The sequence below is a fragment of the Gracilinanus agilis genome, chromosome 2, assembly GCF_016433145.1.
Source record: "Gracilinanus agilis isolate LMUSP501 chromosome 2, AgileGrace, whole genome shotgun sequence".
In the NCBI taxonomy this organism is placed as follows: Eukaryota; Metazoa; Chordata; class Mammalia; order Didelphimorphia; family Didelphidae; genus Gracilinanus; species Gracilinanus agilis.
The window spans coordinates 54,687,092-54,712,589 of record NC_058131.1 but is presented as its reverse complement, the minus strand read 5'-3'; the positions used below and the strand labels follow the sequence as shown (position 1 = coordinate 54,712,589).

Here is a 25,498-nt window from a genome sequence, read left to right as displayed (position 1 = left end):
AATTTTCCTGAACACAGGACTATTTCATTCCCCTATTCAATCAACTCAAGTAGCTACCTATTAGCTCCAGGATCAAATATAAAGTCGTGTTTAATTTTTAAAGCCCTTCCTATTTATACTGACATTTTTACATATGTTCTGTGATCCTATGACATTTGTCTCCTTGTTCCTTGTGCAGGACACTCAATCTCCCTAATTTTTTTTTTTAAACCAACACCTTCTGTCTTAGAATCAATACTGTGTATTGGTTCTAAGGCAGAAAAGCAGTAAGGGCTGGGCAATTGGGGGTTTAGTGATTTTGCCCAGGGTCACACAGCTGGGAAGTGTCTGAGGCCAGATTCAAAACTAGGACCTCCAGTCTCTAGACTTGGCTCTCTATCAGCACCTTGCTCCCCCATCCCTAATCTTGTACTTTGTCAGCGACTACACCCCATGCTCATAATTTTCTCCCTTTTCCTCTCTATGTCTTGATTTCTCCTGCTTTTCTTCAAGTCTTATCTAAAACTTCATCTTCTGCAGAAACACAGTGGTTTACATGTGAGTTCAGGAACAAGGACTTGTTTTTTACCTTTCTTGGTATGTCTAGTGTTTAGCTTAAGTCATGTCATGTAGTAGGCACTTAATAAATGCTTGGTGAGCGATTGACTGAAGGTGGAGTTTCCTGTCTTCTTTCTACTGTCTTTCTACTGTCCCAGGTGGTTCTATACTGCTTAATTTCTATCCCTTACTCTAGTTATTCTATCTTTGCTCTGTGTAGGTACATTATGTGTTTAAGTGTAAGAATCAATGTCTATTTGTGGGATAAGAGAGGATTCAGGTTAGGTCATGGCCATGAAGGAACACGTCTCTCATAGCCAGACCCCAAAACACAAGGTTATGAGTTTGGATGCATTCACTATGACTGATATGTAGACTATTTGGGGATGGTGTGGGAATGCTGAATAGAACTCTACATATCTAAATTTCCAATATTATTTTGACTTGGATATGATGTTCTAACCTTGTGCATTCAGGTTTTATGTCTGTCTTTTTTTTTTTAGGTTTTAGGGATGGAAAAATTAACATAGAACAACTATTTTGGCATCTTGCTAATCATTGCTGCTTCATTTTTTTAAACTAGAGGGGTCCATTTCTCAATTCCTGTTTATTTTATTTTTAAAACAATTTTCTTTTTGTTGTTCCATACACAACAAACATCATACATTAGCATTTCCAAATATTCAGAATATAAAATATGGTTAGATATAAAAACTTGAATCTCTTATTACATGTGGTCTGTGTTTTTAAAGAGATATTCATTAGAAAATTAAAGAAAATTCAACATGAATTTCAAAGCTGTTCTGTACCCCTTGATATTTTCTTCTGCACTTAAATATATATGTATCATTTTCTACATCATTTCTCTCAAAACTGCTTCCTTTCCTTAAAACCATTCATTCCATAGAAATTACCATTCATTCCATACCATAGAAATATCCATGATGAAAAATAACACCTTGCAAAATTGAACATCTTACCCAAAAAAAAATTCTGCTAAGAAATTCAGAGTTGAGAAGAGATTTTTAAGGGGAAATATAGTAGACACAAGACGCTCATGATAAACAAGTTTGGACTCAAAAGTACAAAAAAAGCTATATAAATGTGTACAACTCAAAAGGGGAAAAGAAGATTGACTTTCTTACTTTTTCCTTCTTTCCTTACTTGTAACAATTCTAAGCCAGAAAGGCAAGGGCTAGGCAAACTGGGTTAAATGACTTGCCCAGGGTCACAGAGGTAGGAAGTATCTGAGGTCGGATTTGAATCCAGGTCTTCTTGACTCCAGGCTTGGTCTCTATCCACTAAGGAACCTAACTAAAGGTTGATAAGGGAAAACAGGAATAAACTATAGGGCTGGGTATTAAAAAAAAAAAGTTTAAGGGAAAGAGAGGTAAAGAAGAAAAGCTTTCCTATTTCTTCCAGGGGACTGATGATGAAAAATACTCTTCTTGGTAGAAAAGTGACAGAGTACAGGTGAGGAATGAAGAATTGTGGATACTCTCAATGTATTTGTTTTGCTTCATTAAACTTCTTTACAAGGGAGGGTTCTAGGATGTGGGATAGGTATCTTGGAAACTGATAGCAAAGAATTGAAAAAGTATAAATTTATTTTTTAAAGTTCTGAGGCTTTAGTGGACTGCAAACTTATTTGAGCCAGCAATGTGATAGGATAACTGATAAGGCTAAGTCAACAAGTTAATAAACAATCTTGATCTATACTAAAAGAAGTATGGTATCCATAAATAGAGAAGATATAGGCTGTCTGTAATTTGCTCTTGTCAGAACCATATTTGCCATCACATTTTAGAAAGGAAAATCATATGCTGGAGAATATTTGAAGGATGGCAACCACCATGGTTCTAAAGGCCTTAAATTCATGCTTTCTGAAGACTGAAGGAACTGGGGATGGTTAGCCCAAAGAAGAGAAGACTTAGGAGACACATAATTGTTATCTTTAAGTGCTTGAAAGACTGTCTCAGAAGGCGAATTAGATTTATTCTGTTTGATTCAAGAACTGCTCATTGGCAAATTTAGGCCCGATTTAAGGAAGAGCTTCCTAACAATGAGAGCTATTTAAGGCTGGAATAGACTGCCTCAGGAAATAGCTGGGATTCCCTCACTGGAGTTCTTCAAGTAAGGTCTGGATGAATACTTGTCTGGTCTGGTGTCTTTTTTAGGTTGTTTGACCTGGATGGAAGCAAGGAGCAATGGAATAAGCCTTGGAGTCAGAAGACTTAGGTTCTTACCTAAGTCTTTGTATGACTTAAGACAAATCACTTAACCTCTCTGGGCCCTCAGTTTTCTCAAATGTAAAATGAGAGGGTCCAGACTAGATGATATTGAATAACAACATTTAGAAAGGTCCTCAGTGACCATCTAATAGAACCCATATATATAAGAGAATTTCCATTATAACATAACTGACAAGTGGTCACCTGACATCTTCTTGAAGACCTCCAAGGAAGGGAACTCGCCATTTCCAAGGGTGGTTCATTTCCATCTTACATCAGAGATCCCATTCATTTCTCTTTGTGCTTATGCCTCTAAGGACCCTTTCAATAAAATTCTGTTTTTTTAGGGGGCCACTTAGGTATAAAGGGATATTTTTTCCTCTCCTAAATGACTCCGAACTATTGTGCAGTATTTCATGGCTCTACCTCTATTTTTAGCAGTTGCTATTTGTCTTTCTTGTAAATGGGGGTCTTATTTTTCATACTATCTGGGTGAGGACTAAGCACTGACTCTCCTAAGAAGACAAATCCATTGGGCTTAGTAAAAAGCAAATGCTATTCAGAAATGTGTTAGCTGTGACTATGTTTGACACTGCCAGAAAGACTTCTGGGGATAAGCAGACACATGGTTTTATTAAGTATCTTCATTATTTATGTCAAACTCCTTACATGATGTAGCTAATATATGTAATCTTTGGTTGTCATAGTACCGTTCTACAAAGGCTTTTGTTTTTTGGACCATACCTATGATTTCATTAGTATAAGGTACTCTGAGTGAGGAAATTTCTCATACCAATGAAGAGATGGCAGACATGCAACTAAGTCTTATAGAGTTGCCTTTGGCTCTGAGATATTAAGTGACTTGTCCATGGTACATATCAGTGGAGGCCTTGAACCCAGATCTTGCTGACTGTGAAGTTGTCTCTTAATGCATTCTAAAATGGTGCCTCTTGGCATTATTCATAATAACATTTTAAATTCGAAATATTCTACTAATATTTATATTATATATACATATAAACATATATAAATATAATAATATAACATAGAAAATAAATATATAATAATATAATAATGTTATACAACAATATATAACATACTATATCATATAAATATATAATAGCTATAATATATTAATATATTACATATAATATAACATATAAAGATTTATATTATATGTATATGAATAATTATATAAATTATATATAAATAATTCTACTATTATTTATATTTGCTAATAATAGCAAAGAGTTACTTTAGAACTTTAGATTGGGACAAAAGCACTGAGTGTTCATGCAAATGTTTTATATTTACTGATTCATGAATGGGTCCACTTTCTAATGCTTTCTCATCTCAGTGATTAAAAAAAAGGATACATTTTTATTTTACCTTAATATAATGGAATTTTTTTGTCTTCTTAGAATCCATCTACTTTCCAAAAGCAAAGTGAATTAAGAGCATATTTAGCTGTGGCACATATATTGTGTTGAACTAAACTCAGATAACTTATACAACAAAATGCTTTCTATCAACAAATCCTCCATTCCTTAATGTTCTAAATCTATGTACCTATGATCTTTAAAACTTAGAATAGGTGGCTAGGGAAAAAGCTTCAAAGTGACAGCAATCTCAGAATAGAGGCCCATTATCCTTTATTCACCCATTCAATTGAACAATTCAATGCTCTAAATTATGATTTATTAGAGAAATACGGATTAAAACAACTTTGTAAAAGGTACCAACTCATATTTATTAGATTGACTAAAATGATAGCAGGAGAAAATGGCAAACTTTGGAAAGGATAAAGAAAAACTAGGAAATTAACATATTGTTGGTGGAATTGTGAACTGATCCAACCTCTTTGGAGAACAATTTGGAATTATGCTCAAAGAATTACACAACTCTATATATTTTTTGATCTAGTAAAAGCACTATTAGATTTTTTTCCCAAGGTGATTAGGGAAAAAGGGAAAGAATCTAATGTACTAAAATAATTATAATAGCTTGTCTTGTGGTGGCAAAGAACTGGAAATAAGAAGATGCCCATCAACTGGGGAATGTCTGAGTAAGTTAGAGTATATGATTGTGATGGAATACTACTGTGCTGTAAGAATGACAAAAGCAGGTTGATTTTAGAAAAACATGGAAAGACTTGCATGAAACAAGTAGAACCAAGAGAACATTGTATACAATAAAAGCAATACCGTTTGAAGAATAACTCTAAATGACTGAGTTATTCTGAGTAATATGAACATTAAAATCAACTCTGAAGAACTTATGAAAGAAAATATTATCTACTTCTGGAGAAAGAACTAATATATGTAAATATGATTCCACCAATACATTCTTTTCCTTTTGAAAATTATATTTGTTTTTTATTTGTTACATTAAAGTTTCAGATAATCTTCTTCCCTCCACTCCCCACAATAAAGGTATCACTTGACAAAAAAGGTGTATTTTAAAATATTTTTTTCTTTTAAAATTTTTTTTATTAATTTAGAATATTTTCTCATGTTTACAAGATTCAAGTTCTCTCCCTCCACTCTTCCCTCCTGGAGCTGACAGGCAATTCCACTGGGTTATACATGTATTATTGCTCAAAATCTATTTCCATATTGTTCATATTTGTAATAGAGAGGGGACCCTCTCATTTTCCAATTTTTTTGCCACCACAAAAAGTGCAGTTATAAATATTTTTGTACAAACATTTTTCATTATTATTTCTTTGGGGTACAAACCAGTAGTGGTATAGTTAAATCAAAGGGAATTACACACACACACACACACACATATATACTCTATGTCTTTTGCACGTTTCTATTTGTCAGTTCTTTCTTTGGAGGTGGATATTCACAGTTATTCTTCAAACAATATTTTTTTTTTTTGCTATATATAATATGTCCACCTAAATATCTGTACCAAATGTTAGCTTTCTCTAATGCAGGTTTGGAAGGGAGGAAGACAACTTGGAACTAAAAGAATAAAAAAATAAATACACACACATATAAAAGATAATTATTATTTTCCTTCCCAAGCTACATTATCAGCTTTATACCTGGTATGTAGACATTTATAACATTCGAAATGTCAGTAAATATATCTAGATTCTCTGGCAATACTCTAAGTAGACATATCTAGGTCATAAAACCAACTATAACTGTTGGAACCAAGAGTTCTAATTCTAACTATATAATCTTTAAAAAGTCACAGTACTTCTGTGACTTTATAAACATGGGGTATCTTGATAAACTTCACAGCTGTTATATGACAAGGCAGAGGGAAAGATGAAAAGCCAATAAGTTTGTGGTCAGATCAGTTTCAGAATTCTTGAACATGATGAACATGGTAAATTTGTAGATGATGACAAGATCCAGGGTATGCTAACTTTAGGAGTAGCTCATGGGAGGTAAAAAGGTTGACAAACTGCATAGTTGGGATGTTTGAGAATCAATATATACATTGAAGTCTCTTAGTGTGAGAGCAGAATTTGGAGGGGAAAAACTCATTGAGGAAGGAAGAAGTCTCCAAGAAAGACCTGGAGGTTTGTAGACAACAGCTTCCAGCACTTTGATTGGCAGTAGATATGAATAGTATGAATCTCAAATGAAAAGAGGTTCCTGGTTAATGGAAGCAGGGGTCAGGTCAAGTAACTTGTCTAGCTTCTCACAAATAGTATGTGTGAATCTTTCTGATTCCAAGGCCAACTCTATATTGAATATACTGTGCCTCTTTAAATACAGTGGTTATATCCTTTTCAATTATTTAGAATGATTTAACAAATATAATTCATAAATTCAATTTCCATAGGGCTGGTTAAGTTGGATTTCCCTAAACCAAAAATTATGATTACCAATTTTATTTCATATAGCAATGGTTCATTTATCTGGCATTGTTGGGGAAGATAATATTCAATGGAAGTTTTCCAAATAAGATGAAACTTTACCATGTGAACACAAAACCTTTTAAAGTCCTATTTTTATTGTTTTTAATATCTTCTTAGCTTCTGAATATATATCACTCCCAACCCCCTATTTAGTAAGTCATTCAAAAGAACAAAAATTTTAAAAGAAAAAAAAAACAGTTGAATAAAATACATCAATAGTATCTATAAATATATGTAATATTCCATACCCATAGACCTCTGCAACTATTCTCTGTGGCTAAGTTTAGTAAATATAATTACATAGAATTTTGTTTCCTCCTTTTTCTTTTCTTTCCATTTACATGGTTTTAGTTAAGGTGTATATCTCTTATCTAGGCTGCCTATTTCACTCTCCATCAGTTCCAAGTAAGCAATACTATTCTTCTCTGAAATTTTCATATGTGCTATTTCTTATATAATAATGTTTCATTATATTAATACCCTACAATTTGCTTAGCTAGCTAGCTACCAATTAATGGGAATCTACTTTATTTTCAGTTTTTTGTTACCACAAAAAAATGCTACTTTATAAACATTTTGGTTATATGGAAACTTTTTGGCTTTTACCTTTTTAGGAAAGGTGCTTAGTAGTGAAATCAGTGTACAGACATTTCCATAATTTTTTATAGGACAATTTATATTGCTTTCCAGAATGGCTAGATTCATAGCTCCACCAAGAGTACATTAGTGGTATTGTCTTTCTCTAGTCCCTACAACACTGACATTACCATCTTTTATCATTTTTGCTAATTTGCTGACCTTCTTAAAAAGTACATGGAAGTACAAGGTTAGTATCTCATGTCTCATTTGTTGAAAACTCAAAACTTTGCTCTAGAACTACTTTCAATGAATGTGACAGATGATTTGGTGTACTATAGAAAAGTTTTACATCTAGACAAATTTACCTAAATCTATTCTCATATTTTCATCAAACTTCTCAACATGGGCTGAAACATCCTCAAAGATTTTTTTGAATTAACAAAATCAGTAGTTACTGATGTTCACTTTTTTTTTTTTTTGCTAGAGACACAGGCAAGGAGAAGATGAAGACCCAAAGAAATTATAATCTCTAATATTTACTATTCTTTCCTTCTGAGTCGTTGAAAAACAATCAATAGGTGACTATAAATTGTACTATCTCTACCAAAGAGAGAACTATAGCCTCTCCTCTTTTAGGAAAAAGGCTTACCAAGAATGGTGTATATGTATTGGGGGAGGTATTCTGGGGAAGGAAGGAAAGAAGACATTGTATAATGTCTTCTGGATTCTGGAGTGGTTACAAAAGTTGACAAAAGAGCTGTAGTTATAGCTTCTCTCGTGAAAGTTATTTCAGAGTATTAGGTGATCCTAAAAATGTCCAGAGTTGGCAACCTATTAAAATAGAGAGCAATGCCCAGAGAAGAATAAGTATAGAGCAATGCTCAAGTGTAGAGCTGATCAGGCAAAGGGAAGATGACGTTAGAAGAAAATACCGGCAGCTTTGCCAGATCAGATGTGTAGGTTGGCTCCCCATAGACATCTCTTCACATCCTCTCCAACTATGGATGTCTCACATAATCCCTATAAAGAAGTCTATTATTCCAACTGAGTATTCATGTAATTGTGGGGAAGTAAGTTCAAAGCTTACTGAGGAAGGTCTATAATTGAGTAGAAGATATTCTATAGTGATTTTATTTACATTGTCATTAAATTAAAATGCTTTTGTTTTGATCAAAGTGTGTCATCCTACTGACTGATATAAAGTAAAATATACCAATGGGAATTATGGTTTGGAAAGGATTCTGATCCATAAATAATAATTAGAAATCAAGGCAGTTAAATCAGGGCCCAAAAAGTGGGAGGCCCCAAGAGATACATAATAAAATAAAATTGTTGCATTGTTATTTATGAAATCCCCAAAATACTTTCCATAAGCTTTTTGAACAAAGGAAAATTTAAAACCTTACCTCAAAGGAACATTCAACATTTCTTTCATTTTTCTTATGTGATAATCCCTTCAGTTCTATCTTTTCAACACTCACTGCAAAGAAAAAGAAATCCTGAAATTAAACTTTTGCACAATAATTTTACTAAATACTTCACTCAGCAACTTTCAAAAGAACACTAAAATAGTAATCAATAAGTTACTTAGGGGCACCCATTGTTCTATAACTTCTGAAAAATGTTTTTTTAGAATCAAGGACTCTAAGTGGAGAGTGAAAGACAGGTAAAATACCAAGTATCAGAAAATATGGAGAAGCAATAATAATGAGTGGGAATAAGAATGAAAACAAAAACAAAGAAGACAGTAAGTAGAAACTTTGAATTAAGAAACAGAAAACTTAAGTATGAATTTAAAAACCATCAATTCAGAACTGCTTAACTTGTGAAAATCCAGGTTAAAGATGGTCTAGAACTGTGACAGTGATAATGTCATCTTCATTGAAAGCAGCAGTGACAAGGATAAGATGCTATTTGTGAAAAGCCAAGCTGAGATTTTAAAAATATTGCATTTGTAATGAAAGGAAGCAAAAGCTATAATTTTAAAAAGGCAATTTGTCAATAAGCACATACAAATGAAACAACTTACTCATATCACCTTTCCTAAACATAATAGAAACATAATGTTGCAAAAGTACTTCTAGAAGGTATTTGCTATAGTTGTTCCTTGAGGGCCTTGGCCACTGCATTTCTAGTTTCTGTAGAAAATGTACTTTTGTCATACAAACAATATGGTTCCTCCCTAGCATGCACTCTACTTATCATTCATTCCTACCCTTTCTATACTCTATGGTCCAGCTAAACTAAACTGGCTTTCTTGATGTTTCTCATATATGGGACTCAACCTCTTAGTTGTATACCTTTGTATTGGTTATCCTTCCCATCCTCTCACCCCCATGTGAATGTACACCCCTCTCCTTATCTTAATCTCAAAGAATCTTTTAATTCCTTCAAGACTCAGCTCAAGCCCTATCTGCTCAATGAAGTCTTCTCTGATAGGGATCTCTTTTCACCTAAACTATCTTGTAGTAATTTGAATTTATTTAGTATATATTCATATCTGCATGTTTTTTCCCCTTAGAGAAACTCCTAAGGTGCAAGAATTATGCTATTTTTGTCATATCTCCAGGAACTAGCAGTTAGTCAACAATCATTTATTAAATGTTAACTATGTACTATGTGCCAAGCACTGTACTAAGCATTGGAGATTCAAACAAAGGTAAAAATATAGTCCTTCCTCTCATGCAGCCCATATTCTAATGAGAGACAACATTTAAAGATTTTTTGTCCAAAAAAAAAATACATATAATGTAAGTCTGAAGTAATCTCAGAAGAAAAAAAGGGAAAGCCTCCACCAGGAAAGGTCTCTTGTAAAATGTAGAATTTGAGCTGATTCTTAAAGGGAAGTGAAGAGGCAGAGGAAAGAAGGGAGAACTCCCTCTGAGCATGTGAAAAGGATAATTATGCAACTTCAATCAGTTTATATTCACTATTTTATGTGTGTTTATAGCCTTATGTCCTCTCTATGTAATCCCAATAGATATTTAGCATTTTAGTAATAAGTTGTAACTATAGATTTAATAGCAAGGGATAGTCTTAATTATTAGTTGATTGAGTAACTGTATGAAAATCATAATCACAGTGTGAGTAAAACAATAAAAATTCTCTTCAGTACCTTACAAAATATCCTTGCCAAGGGGAGTTAGCACATGTCTTTAGTGTCCTGGAATATATCCAGATGTTTTTGAGACTGTGGGTTAGTGATATCTCATTTAGCTACAGTTAGCTCATACAACTACCTTGGCTGTCTTTATATCACCTTTATACAGGACCAGAAAAGACTTGGATACCCTATCTCCAGGTTAGAAGATAGATGAACACCAAACCTCCAGGGGAAGGAAGGTACAGTTTGGCTGACCTCTTTATAAAGAGAATTTGTGTAAGCTACCTCTTTTGTATAAAGCATGAATACGTTTCAGCTAAAAAGTTCAAGATCTCAAATGATGTTGGGTATGTCTGTAGACTGTGACTTTGTGACTGCAGCTTTCACAATAAAGTCAGATTTTGCTCAGGAGTTCTTTGCCCAGTATTTTTCTTTTATACATAAAATGAAAAGGCAGGGTGTCAAAAGATAAGAATGTTTCATATGAAGAACAGTAAGAAGGTTAGTGTTACTGAAATGATGAATTCTTGGCATAATGCTTGGCATATATTAGATATTTAACAAGTATTTATCAATTACTGCATGTGTGGAAATTAAGGTAATTTTTAAAAATGTGACATTAACACTTAGTATTAAATCTAGACATTGTCAAAACCAAACAATTGCTTTACTTCATCAGCCAGTAAAAGAAAAAGTTATATAATGAGTAAAACCTTAATAAACACTGCTAAATTTAGGGGGAAAACTGTTTTGTTTAACTGTTGATAATGAAGTAGAAGTAATGATGATTTTATAAATTAGTAAATTCATACCTAATATACCACATAACAAAATTATTTGTTCTGAATAGAGATATCAATAATTCCAGATAAAAATTAATAGACAAGTCCATCCCTTGAATGTCACTTCTGCTAGAATAAAAACACATATCTATAGAGACTTTGATAACTATCGGGATGCTTTCATTTCTGAGTACAAAATCTTCCAAAGTCTATGCCACTGAAGGCTAGCTACCAAGAACCCATGCTGTGTTCCAACATACTAGAAAAGTTTTGAGTATGCTTCTGTAGACTAGACTGGACAAGTATGAAGAGACTTATTGCTAGTAGGCTGGCCACTTGGTTCAAACATTTTAGTCATGGCAACTCATGAAACAAAGAAAAATACTAAATGGCCCTTGGACTTTTCTGTGTGACCCCCTTTTGTAGTGATGGTAAAGCACAGGGTAATAAGAATCATACAGTCTAGGGAAGTGCTGGCAAACCTTTTGTTTTTATTTTTTGGATACTGTCTTATACTCCTAAATTAATTAATAGCATTTCCCCATGGTTATATGATTCATGATTTTTCCCAGCCCTCTTCCCTCTCACCTCCCAGAGCTGATAAACAATTCCATTGGGTTATACATGCATCATTGTTCAAAACCTATTTCCATATTATTCATATCTGCAATAGAGTGATCTTTTAATGCCCAAATCCCAATCATATCCCCATCAAACCACGTGATCAATTGTATGTTTTTCTTCTCTGTTTCTACCCCCACAGTTCTTTCTCTCAAGTTCTTCTGGATTGTCCTGGGTCATTTGCATTGCTGCTAGTAGAAAAGTCTATTACATTTTTTTTTAAATTTTTTAAACCCTTAACTTCTGTGTATTGACTTTATAGGTGAGTGGCAAGGGTAGGCAATGGGGGTCAAGTGACTTGCCCAGGGTCACACAGCTGGGAAGTGTCTGAGGCCGGACTTGAACCTAGGACCTCCCGTCTCTAGGCCTGGCTCTCAATCCACTGAGCTACCCAGCTGCCCCCAAGTCTATTACATTTGACTGTACCCATACTGTTATCAGTCTGTCTCTCTGTACAATGTTCTCCTGGTTCTGCTCTTTCGCTCTGCATCAATTCCTGGAGGTCCTTCCAGTTCACATGGAATTCCTCCAGTTCATATTCCTTTTAGCACAACAGTATCGCATCACCAACAGATTCCACAACTTGTTCAGCCATTCCCCAATCAATAGACATCCCCTTGTTTTTCAATTTTTTGCCACCACAGGGCGCAGCTATAAATATTTTTATACAAGTCTTTTCCTTTATTATCTCTTTGGGGTACAAACCCAGCCAGTGGTATGGCTGGCTCAAAGGGAAGGCGTTCTTCTTCTTCTTTTTTTTTTTTTGGTAATTTTTAAAAATTTTGAATTATTTTCTCCTAGTTACATATTTTATGTTCTTTCCCTCTCCCCCAATTCCCACTAACCCCACTTAGCCGATACACAATTCCACTGGGTTTTTGAGGAGAAACGCAGAAGAAAAACAACTGCTTGAACACATGGGCTATTGGGGATATTATTGGGGATTTAGACACTAAATGTTAACTCTAGTCCAACTATCAATGATAGGGAATTAGGTCTTGATCAATGATACATGGGAAGGCATTCTTTTAAAGCCCTTTGGGCATAGTTCCAAATTGCCCTCCAGAATGGTTGGACCAATTCACAACTCCATCAGAAGTGTATTCATGTCCCAATTTTGCCATATCCCTTCCAACATTTATTATTTTCCTTTACTGTCATATTGGCCAAAATGCTAGGTGTGAGGTGATGCCTCAGAGTTGTTTTAATTTGCATTTTTCTAATCAGGAGGGATTTAGAACACTTTTTCATGTGCTTATTGTTAGTTTTTATTCCATCATGTGAAAACTACCTATACATCTCCCTTGACCATTTGTCGACTGGGGAATGGCTTGATTTTTTTTTGTAAATTTGACTTAGTCCCTTATATGTTCAGGAAATTAAACCTTTGTCAGAGATTTTTGTTATAAAATGTTCTCCCAGTTTGTTGCTTTCCTTCAAATTTTGGTTACATTGGTTTTGTTTGTACAAAAACCTTTTAATTTGATATAATCAAAGTCATTCATTTTACATTTTGCAATGTTCTCTTTCTCTTGCTTGGTCTTAAATTCCTTCCTTTTCCACAGATCTGACAGGTATACTATTTTATGTTCACCTAGTTCATTTATGATTTTACGCTTTATATTTAAGTTATTTACTCATTTTGAATTTATCTTGGTATAGGGTTGTAAGATGCTGAGCTAAACCTAATTTTTCTCATACTGTTTTCTAATTTTCCCAGCAGATGATCTAATACAATGACAACATCTAACAACACATACATTCTGTTCTAATAGTCCCCTACATTTCTGGCTTTAGAAATGCTTCACTTTTTGTTCTGGGACTTTATTGGTTTTCATCTGGGACTTTTCATTGGCGTACTACATCTTTTTGGTAATCTTTTCATTTACACTTTATATATTCTTCTTTTAGTTGTATTTATTTCTCTGTATTGGCTCATACACATCTGCCCCATGATTCTTTGAATTAATATTTCCAATTTTTTATTCCACAATGATAGTCAAGTACTCTAGGGTTTTCAGCTAGTCCCAACCCCCAAATGAGAGGCATCAATTTTGTTTCCAGTTCTTTATCACAAGAATCCTGTCATGGATATTTTAGCAGATATTGGATCTGTTTCTGTCTTTGACTTCCCTAAGGTGTAGGATGAGTAGTGGGATCACTAGATCATGAGGAATGAATAGTTTAGGCACTTTGCTTGTGCAATTACAAAATAATATTCTAAATAGCTGGAACGATTCAGAGTAAAATATTAATGTTCTGAAGCATGGTTCTCAAATACCTGATTGTTACCATTTGGTGATCTTTCCCTATTTGCAGGTCGGGAAACAAAATCTTAGTTATTTTAATGATTTAGAATGTACTTTCAAATGGTCATTTAGAATCTTCAATTCTCCCCCTTTGAAAATTGTTCATATCCCCCAATCATTTAGCTGTTGGGAAATGGTTCCTGTTGAATATATATGTGTATTATATGGTATATGGTATATATTAACACAAACTGGTAAAAAGATAATTCCCTCCATCTTGTTTATTAGGCTTATTGGTGCTATATGATGGAAAGATCCCTTCCCCTCTCTGCACCTGCAATTTTTTATCTTCATTAATTTTGTGTTAAATTAAAAAAAACCTTTCACATAATTAAAATTGTCTACTTTTTCTTTTCGATCTCTTTTCCTCCTCGTTTGGTTAAGAAGTCTCCAGTTATGAAAGACACTTTCCTCTTATTCTCTTCCAAGTGAAAATAAATGGTATGACCTTTTAGATTCAGATCAAAGATTCATTCTGAGCTTAATGTGGTATGTGGTATTAAGATTTTCTTCTCAACTTAATTTCTACCAAACTGCTTTCCAGTTTTCCCAGAAGTTCTTTTTGAAAAAGGATTTCTCATAAGTAATTCATATTTATGGGCTTATCAAACACTGATACATTTTTTAATTGTATTTGTGATTTTTTAACCCCAAATGAATCTTTTTGATGACTTTTATTGATAGTGTGAAACCTCATAATCTTAGTGTTCTTTTATCTAATACTAATAAATGGACAAAAGAACAGATACTGACCAAGACTATCACAATTCCCTAAAGTACTTTGATCAATGTAAATCAATAGCAAGAGTTAGGCATCAAAGAATTTAGAAACTGTCTCAGCCATTTGATCTTCTTGTCAAGCAGAAACATATGGAAGATAAGGTTAATAGCAGTTTTGAAGACAAATTTGCATTGTGAAATTTTAGGTGGGGAAGAAAACAAGCATTTATTACTAGGAGCCTACATCTAAAAGGGACTGTGTGAAACATTTAGAAATATTATCTCAATGATTCTTGTAACAACCCTACAATAAGTGCTATTTATCATCTCTAATTTACTACTGAGGAAACTGAGGCAGACCAGGGTTAAATGACTTGCCCAGGGTGAAAGTCAATTACATGTCTAAGATCAGATCTGAATTCAAGTCTTTGTCAGGCTCAGTGATTTCTATCCATTAAAAGTCACTTGGGTTGAGAGCCAGGCCTAGAGACGGGAGGTCCTAGGTTCAAATCCAGCCTCGGACACTTCCCAGCTGTGTGACCCTGGGCAAGTCACTTGACCCCCATTGCCTACCCTCACCACTCTTCCACCTATAAGTCAATACACAGAAGTTAAGGGTTTAAAAAAAAAAGTCACTTGGGTGAAGACATATAATGCTGCCTCATAAAACTGCAAAAAGTGGTAGAGATAAAAAGTTTGTAGAAGGCTTTACAAAAGACCCTACTTAATCAATAGAGATCTAGGACATTTGAAGACAGAAATGGAAGGAGGAAAAGATAAAACTTTCCTCCTCAAAATTTTTTCTCCATTTATGCTAATAGACTTACCACATTTGGACTTGTGTGAAGGAAATTTACCACTCGACCTCATCTCTTGCAGACAATTTGAACCTGAGGTCAGGACTATATGAAGGAAATCATTGGGTGAATTGAGTCATAGGATAGAATGATAGCCAGAAAAATGTAGCAGTAGAGTTAAGAGATCACTAGACAGGGGGCAGGGCGATCTTCCCTGCAATGCCCTGGACTGCCTCCCCCTGGGCAGCACAGGCAAAACAAAGCCATAGTTGGTTCCCTCTCATCAGAGCTCCCAATATAATGAATGGGAAAGCAGAAACAGGTGTAAGGAAAACTGAGAGAACAGTAGCTGAACTAGAGCAAGAAGTTTTATGCTGTAGGCATCACGAGATAAGAGCAGGGGTTGGCAACCTTTTTGGCAGTGAGAGCCATAAACGCCACATTTTTTAAAATGTAATTTCATGAGAGCCGTACAGTGCTCACAGTGCGGCTCCTGTAACAGCGCCTGAAAAAAAATTGACTTTATGGCTCCTGCAGAAAGAGCCATATCTGGTCCTCAAAAGAGTCAGATATGGCTCGAGAGCCATACGTTGCCAGCCCCTGGATGAAAGAGTCTCAAAATATCTGAAAGACAGGAGAATATTAAATGCTTTGAAAAAAAATCACAATTATCATATTGTCTAAAAAAGACAACTAAGAAAATTTAGCCCTATCTGACCTATATGCCTACTTTCCTATCTCTATAAAATTATCATAAAAATAATCTACATATGTATTAAGGGTATGATCAATGAAGATTTAATATGGCAAGTTAGGCTTTTTAAAATAAATAGCACAGAACCTGATGGGGAAATCTAGAAAAAGTCAGTGAGTCATGTCTCTAGAGCAGAAGAGGAAGGTAGTATCTGTAGACACTGGGAGAGGCTGTGTGCCAAGGCAAAAGGATATGCCAGACATACTAGGGCACTACAACAGCAAAAAGTATCAAATAGCAGCTTTGTCATCTACAACCTAGTCCAGGGTCACAGATCCAGAGTGGACAGAGAAAGGGGACCTGCACACTTGCACCCTCAAGTAGGAAGGCCCCAGATAGTTAACTGAGAAAGGATATTCAGAAGGCAGCAGCAGTAGCATATGTGTGGCTTAGACCCATACCAAAAGGGAGTCTACAATTCTGCCATTTTGAACCAACAGGGCTTTCCACCTGGTTGATGAGACTGAGTTCAGAAGTATCTATTTTTGTTCAGATCCCACTTAGCACTGAATGCTTGCAAATCTCCAGACTATCGCTGAGATCCTAGAATAACACAACACTCATATCGCCAAGAAAACAACAGGACCAGCCTAGACCTTTCCTCCATAAGTCTTACTGGGCCGAGCCCTAACACCAAATCCAAAATCAGGAATTAAACTATAGAAATGGTCAAATAGAAAAATGATCCTGCCATAATGAACTATTATGGTGACAGGGGCACTCCAGACACAAAGAGAACAATAACTCCAAAAATTCTATAAGCAATGCCTTGGTGGCAAATACAGCTAGGAAACAAATTCATCTAGAATTACTGGAAGAGATGAAGCAAGAGTTAAAAAAAAAGGTTTTTATAAATTAAATGAATGTACTTGAGGAAAAAAATGGGAAAAGAAATGGTATGAGCAAAGAACTACAGCTTGGCACGAGAAGTAAAAAACCTTGTCCAAGTGACAAAGTCCCTGAAAATTATAATGGACCAAAGTAGAAGTCAGACTTCATAAGGTAACAAAAAATATGAAAACAAGGTTAAAAGGCAGAAACAAAATAAGGCATTCATAGTATTAAAAAAACTCACGTGGAAAAGACTAAGGAGAAATCTATTGGATATGCTATAACAACAGTGACAACAAAAGCTTAGACATATTTTAAGAAATCTTAAAACTAACCAGATCTTTTGGAAACAAGGCAAAGTAGAAACAGAAAAAAAACTCAAAATGTAAACTCCAAGGTATCATTGCCAATGTTCAGAGCTGCCAGATCAAAGAAAAAATACTGCTGGCTGGCAGAAAGAAAGAATTCAAGGACCGAGAAACCACAATCAAGATGACTCATGATTTGGCAGCTACCACTACAAAAGATGGAGTACCTAGAATAAGATCTTCTAGAAGGCAAAATATATAAGTTCATGATCAAGAATGACTTACACAGAAATCAACAGGATGATTTTAAAAAGAGCTGGAAAAACCCACACAAACTAATGCAGAGTGAAATAAACAGAACCAGGAGAACATTGTACATAGTAACAGCAATTTTGTGGAATGATCAACTAATAAGACTTAGCTACTCTCAGCAATGCAATGATCCAGGACAATTCTGAGGAACTTAATGACAATACTATCCACCTCCACAGAAAGAACTGTTGGGAGTCAGAAGAAAGATCAAACAATGCAATTTTCCATTTAAGTTTAATTGGATTTTTGTTTGGTATTTTTGGTTTTATATGATTTTTCTCTTATAAAAATGAACAATATGAAAATGTTTTGCATGATAATACATGTATAACTTGGATTGAATTGCTAGTCAGCTCTGAGAGATGGGTAAGAAGAGAGGGAGGTAGATAATTTGGATCATATAATATTGGAAAACATATGTGGAAATTTGTTTTTTGTAATAGATAAAAATAAAATGTTTATTTAAAAAAGATAACACACAGCAAAACTACAGAAAGGGAAAAAATGGATCTTGAATGAAATAGAAGCCACCCGTGCATTCCCAATGAAAAGACTGGAGGTATGGAGCAACTTTTAAGTTCAAACACAGGAGGAAGGAGAAACATGGAAAGGAAAACTTGTGTTAACAATGACAAAGAACTTCTAAAGGATAAACTTATTTAATCAAAAATAGAGAAATGATATATGTGTCCCCTCTGATCCCTAACATCATCAGAGGTCACAGAGGGAGTCTAATTAGAGAAAGTCTGGGAGTGGTTTTATGTCTTGATGATCTTAAGAATGAAGAAGGGAAAAGAATACACGGGTGGGTCCTAGGGAGAGGGACTAAGAAGGAGAAATTATCTTAAAAATCAGTATGCACAAATAGATATTTATAGAGTCAAGGTTAAGGGAATGAGAAGGAAGTGGCTGACATTTGAACTTCACTCTTCTCTGAATTGGTCAAAAGATAGAAAGACATAATACAGTACAGAGTGGGCATGAAAAACATTTCACTCATCAGAGAAATAGGAGGAAAAGAAAAGGGAGGAAGAAGAATTAGAGAGAGGGTAGATTAAGAGAGGGAGTAATCCTAAGAAAAATATATTCTAAAGACGTACAAAAATACTTAAGGTTCTTTTTGAAGTGGCAAAGAATATGAATTGGGGAATAAAATGAACAAGTTATGTTATATAAATATGATGGAGAACTATTGTATATTCTCTTTATTATTATGACCAACCAGGATTCCAAAAAACCAATGCTAAAACATATTACAACCTTTGAAGCATTTGTATTTCAACCCACAGTTTAACCAATACAAAAATGCATAAACTTATTTCAGAAGTTTAAATAGTGTTTTAAATAGCAATCCAACACAATAATTTCAAAATTTGTAGATTCACAGAATGTTAAGAGTTGGATGGGTTCGTTCTTAGTTCATGGAGGTCCATCTCTGTTTTAAAGCTGAAGACACAGACTTAGACAGATAAAATAATTGGACAAAGTTCACACAGCTAGTTAGTGTGATGACTAAAGCCATTAGTGAGAGAGCAGGGACTAGAACCTAGGTTTTTATACCCCCAGCTCAGTGTTTTTTTCCCTCAATAAAAAGTAAGTTCACTTGGAGAGAAATTAATTTCATAAAGTGTAACAAGTAAATATGGTTTTAAGTTCTTTTCCAATTAAATATAGTTTATGAATGTTGCTTACAAGGTATTAGGTAATGATCCCTTAATAATTTATTCATATGGTAACAATCATGAATTATATGTGAAAAAATATTTGGAATTTAAGAGATAAGAGGAAAGTTTTATGGGGAGAGAAAAAAAGGGCAGCTCTATATACTAACTTTTTATCCTTTAAGCTTGGTGTACATATACACACATTAGAGGGATCGTAACACCTCACTAACTTCAAGATATAATTCTACCCTCTACCTCCTGTTCACTGAAGTTATATCAGTTAGTGTGTACTTTTAAGGATCCTAAAATCAAAACTTAAAATTCTGTTTTATAGGGTGAATACATCTGCAGTTCCATTCAGTGAAATTACTCAATGTTCTGTTTTACTTCTTTAGATTAATTCTGTCAGTAAACACTAAGTAACTTTTATGTTTTTCAAAATCAGCCCTCAGAAAACCCCTAACCACAATACAATTATTCTCATCTATATCCCTGAGCTTTCTTAAACAGAACACATAGAAGCCAAAGAGAATGATGTAGTCAGCATTTTTACTGGCCACAAAAATACCACATGTCTACCTACATGTTCCAGGGCTCCATAATATCAGGTTTTATGAAAACACACACACACACACACACACACACACACACACACACACACCCTCTCCCTCCTTTCTCCATCTGGACTCAAAGTGGGAAGTGACTCATATCTGGACAGGAAAATGTGAAAAACAGATGGATATTATTCAGCTGTTTTCAAAGAAAAAAGGCTTTCATGCTGCAGGACTTAAATGTTTGTGAGACCTTTTCAAAATCTTCGGACCAATCTGCATTGTGCTTTGTATTAGAGCTTAATAAAATGGCATAGTTTAATTTACAGCCAGCTGTCTCTTTTGTCTTTTTATTGCAGGAACAGATTTGTACTAAATTATTAGGAAAGGCTTTGTATTAGGCATAGTATAGTTCTTTCCAGGCATTATCATCAAGCCTTGAAATGGCCATATGTTAGCACGTAGGCAAAGTTGCCTTCCTCTGTCAGTGACTGAATTTTGAAGCTCCTTGAAGTTGCAAAGAAAATTGCATGATACTGTTCTAAAATCCACCTCAATAGAAATAAAGCTTTCAAGAGTTAAATGTTATTCTATTAGATGAAGAGAAGCTCTATATTATATATATCTACTTCTCTCAGTAGGGTATCCAGAGGCCTAAGATTACATGGGTCAATTCCACTCTTCACCTTCATACTCTTCTTTTAGGAAAAGTGAATTTGAGATTGGATGCTAATATATAATTAAAGAACTCTGATGCTAAAGAGGATAGGATAGCATCAAAAAGAAAAATTAAGTGAAAAAAGAGAGTGAAATTATAGGTAGGTGAATCAGTCAGCAGAACTTGGCAGTGTCAAAATATTACATTTTCATTTGAAACTCACAGATCTGAATTTCTGAAGTAGGGAAAATTAGTAGCATCGAGCAAAAGTCCTTCCTTCTTTTTCTTTTTCCAGCTATTATTCTTATCCTGTTCAAAAAGTATAGCAGAAATTTCCAAAAATATCTCCTAATAGAATTATACTTCAGAGAGTACAAAAGTCAGTGTTATCCTCAGTAAACTGTCTGACTGATGCTACTTCCTCTTTTATAATTTCATCAACACACAATAAAGTAAGCAAAGTAGTATTCTTGAGAGTAGAAGGAAAGGAGACTAGGAGTAAGGGGGTTAGGAGACCCCCTAGTCAAAAGAAACTAGAGCAAAGAGATAAGGCAAAGAACATTAGGAATAAGAACTGGAGTGGGCAGCTAGATGGTTTAGTGGATGGAGAGCCAGGCCTGGTGAAAAGAGGTCCTAGGTTCAAATCTGACCTTGCACACTTCCTACCTGTGTGACCCTGGGCAAATTACTTAACTCCAATTTCCTACCACTCTTCTGCCTTGGAACCAATACTTAGTATTGAATCTAAGATAGAAGGTAAAGGTTAAAAAAAAAAAGAATAAAATTTGGGTTCTAGTGCTAACTGCTGAAATCAACAAGGTATGACTTTGGGAAAACTTCAATCTGTTCTTCCAATCTATCTTGCAGGTTATAAAGGTGTAGTAAGATACCATTATGGACACAGTCATGCCTAAAACATTACATTCAACCTATCTGAAACCTATTCACTTTGTTTCTAAGATATCTTTGACTGTGAAGGTGATTTTTCTTAATACAGTATAGCCAAGAACTTATTTAAGGGGATGGTGTTGGGTATGCTTCTTTATTATTGGTTGGCAAATAGAGTTATTTTGTAAGAATGGGTTGTTAAAGATGTAACAAGGGTTACCAACACACAGGTTAGGGCTCAGTGTGGCACACTACTAGAATACCATAGCCTAAAATTAGTTCCACTTGGTGAACAGCAACAGCCATGATCTACTCCATTTGGATGTTTGGCTAGCCCTGAGAATTTCTTGCATTTCACTAAAAGCAAGACTTAGGAAAACTTCACCTCTATCCTAAGATCTTAACTATCTTTGCAGTGCCAGGCATTCTCACTTTAGAAAGTCTGCTTCAACAAACTAAATGAGCTGTCTCTCATTAGAGACAATAAAGAGTTGTGAACTAATCCAACCATTCTGAAAGGCAATTTGGAATGATGCCCAATGGGCTATAAAACCCTGCATACCCTTTGATCCTATAATACCAAAGATCATAAAAAAGGAGAAAGGACATACTTGTACAAAAATATTTATAGCAACTCTTTTTGTGTTGGCAAAGAATTGGAAACTGAATGTCCATCAATTGGAGAACAGCTGAACAAATTTGTGATGTATGTTGGTGACAGAATACTATTGTGCCATCAGAAAAGATGAATAGGATGATTTCAGAAAAAGCTGAAAATATCTATGTGAACTGATGCAGAACAAAATAAGCAGCACCAGGAGAACATTGTACACAGTAATAGCAATATTGTGTAATTAACATCTTTGAAAGACTTGCTACTATTAGGAATACAATGATCTGGGACAATTCTGAAGGGTTTATGACAAAGAATGCTATCCATCTTGAACAGTGATTCCCAAAGTGGGCGCCACCACCCCTAGTGGGTGCTGCAGTGATCCAGGGGAGACGGTGATGGCCACAGGTGCATTTATCTTTCCTATTAATTGCTATTAAAATTAAAAAAAATTAATTTCCAGGGGGCTAAGTAATATTTTTTCTGGAAAGGGGGCGGTAGGCCAAAAAAGTTTGGGAACCACTGATCTAGAGAAATAACTGTTAGAATCAGATGCATATAACACACTATCTTTTTTTTTTTTCTTTCTGTGAGTTCTAGAGGTCAGGACAGCGAGCCATCAAAGGTCTAGAACAGGGGTTGGCAACATATGGCTCTCGAGCCATATATGGCTCTTTTGAGGGCCAGATATGGCTCTTTCTGCAGGAGCCATAAAGTCAACTTTTTTTTAGGCGCTATTACAGGAGCCGCACTGTGAGCACTGTACAGCTCTCGCAAAATTACATTTTAAAAAATGTGGCGTTTATGGCTCTCACGGCCAAAAAGATTGCCGACCCCTGCTCTAGAAGCTGGTATCCACCCCAGGGTTTGCAAATAGCTGAGCCCAGTTTGTTAGCAATCAATACATAAACATTTATTGAGTAACTTATGTGCTAGGCATTGTGCTAAGTCAGCACAATGCAAAGTAGGGACCAGGACGTAGCCTATTAGTGGAGTGGTTCCAACACAAGATGCTGGGCCCTAAAGCAAGGAAGTGCTTTTATTCATTTACTATATACTATTTGGAAGTAATTTGGTAGGGGCAAATGCTAAGTAGCAGTCACAGTAAGTTCGAACCCTCTTTCTGGGAACTAGAGCTATTTGCAAACTGTTGTAGATTCCAGCTCCTAGACCCTTGATGGCTTAGTCTCCTGACTTCTATTTTTTATTTTATTTTTTTAGAAAAAATTTTCCCATAGTTACTTATTTCATGTTCTTTCCCTCTCTCCCAAACCCCCTTAGCCGACACACAGTTCCACTGGGATTTACATGTATCATTGTTCAAGACCTAATTCCATATTATTGACAGTTGGACTAGAGTTATCATTCAGTGTCTACACCCCAAATCATGTCCTCATTGACCCATGTGTTCAAGCAGTTGTTTTTCTTCTGTGTTTCCACTCCTGCAGTTCTTCCTCTGAATGTGAACAGTGTTCTTTTCCATAAGTCCCTCAGAATTGTCCTGGATCATTGCATTGCTGCTAGTACAGAAGTCCATTACATTCTATTTTACCACAGTGTATTGGTCTCTGTGTACAATGTTCTCCTGGTTCTGTTCCTTTCACTCTGCATCAATTCTTGGAGGTCATTCCAAGAACACTATCTTTCACATAAGTTTACTTACGGTTTTACTTTGGTTTTAGTTTTATACAACAATTAGCTATATGGAAGTATGTTTTGCATGATAATACATGTGTAATCTAGATTGAATTGCTTACAACCTCCAATATGGGGAGGGAGACAATTTCGGAAAAAGTATGTTAAAAATTGTTATTACATGTAATTGGGAAAATAAAATATATTTGAATTTAAAAAACTGGAGCAAAGTAAAAAGAAAAAAGGGAAATTCTTTTAAATGTCAGCAAGACTGATCAATATATTATAATTTTTTATTACATTTCTACAAAGGAGTGGGAGAGAGTGCAGTAGCATAAAATGTCTTCTTGTAACTCTTCTTTGGCGCAAAGATAATTCTGTGTTCATTTTCAAATATTTTGTGGTTGTTCTTTCCATTTAAATTGTAGTCATTACTGTTTCATGGCTCTGTTCGCTTCACTTTGCATCAGATCATGTAAGATTTCACATGATTCTTTGTACTGTATGATCATTGTTTCTTACAACAAAATGACATCCCATTACATTCATGTACCACAATTTATTGAGCCAGTACCCATCTATATTGTTTTCTGTTATTTGCTCTCACAAAAAGTGCAAAAATGTTTCTAATAAGTTACTTTGCTATATACAAAAGCCTCTTTCTTTCCTTCCTTGGGATATGTCTTACAGTGGACTCTCTGGGCCAAAAGGGATAAACATCAAAAGGATATTTCTATCAGTGAATCCCAAAGTGGGTGCTACTGCCCCCTGGTGGGTGCTGCAGTGATTCAGGAGAGTGGTGATGGCCACACTTTTTTTGTATTACATTCTATTCTGAGTTCAATAAATAGTTTCATAATTTCCAGGGGGTGCTAAGTAATATTTTTTTCTGGAAAGGGGGCGGTAGGCCAAAAAAGTTTGGGAACCATCTAGAATCTAGATGAAACAAAAAAATAGAATAAATGCCCACCTTTAGGACCAATCTAGCCCTATTAGTCACAGTTGATTTCCTGTAATTGAAAGGTTACCCATTACTGTTCTCTTTAAAAGCAAAAGATATATTTAACCTTTATAATTTGAAGAAAACAAAATATTGATTCTGATTTTTAATTTTTGTTTTTAGGAGGAAAAAAACTTTAGGTTATTTCCTAATAAATACCAGGATTCATAGAAAACAATGAAATGAATAAAATTGATTTTGATCTAATCTTAGGAGTGTCTTATTATAATGGTAATAAATTATTCTTTTTATTTTAAACCTGTACTTTCTACTTTAGAATCAATACTAAATATTGGTTCCAGGGCAAAAGAACAGCAAGGACTAGACAACTGGGGTTAAGTAACTTGTCCAGGGTCATAGAGATATTGAATGTCTGAGGCCAAATTTGAACCCAGGATCTATTGAGAGGCCTGGTTCTCTATCCACTGAGCCACTTAACTGCTCCATAAGTTGTTCTTAATATGTGAGACAGCTCTCTAGACAGAGAGACCTTGTCATACTTTCTTAAAGGTTGACCTGGGTATTTTAGATATTAAAAATAAAATATACCCAGTAGTATGAAATAATTTTGCAAAATTACTTAGTACAAACAAAGGCAAGGTTCAAAAAGAAAACTTTTAAGTAGAAAATTATGGAAATGATTTAGAAGACTCAGAATCTTCTCTGAAATACCATTTGAAATAAATTTCAAGGAATTTGGGAGTGAGTTTAAGATGAGTAAA

The 25,498-nt window shown here is 34.8% G+C and overlaps 1 protein-coding gene across 1 annotated transcript in view; it reads right to left on the bottom strand.

The window, feature by feature from the left end:
* Positions 1-25,498, bottom strand: part of ZCCHC14 (zinc finger CCHC-type containing 14) — a 129,150-nt gene that overhangs the window by 42,510 nt on the left and 61,142 nt on the right. The window contains exon 3 of the mRNA XM_044663193.1: positions 8,637-8,710. Within this exon, the coding sequence (XP_044519128.1) occupies positions 8,637-8,710 (74 nt within the window). The remainder of the gene's footprint in view (positions 1-8,636; positions 8,711-25,498) is intronic.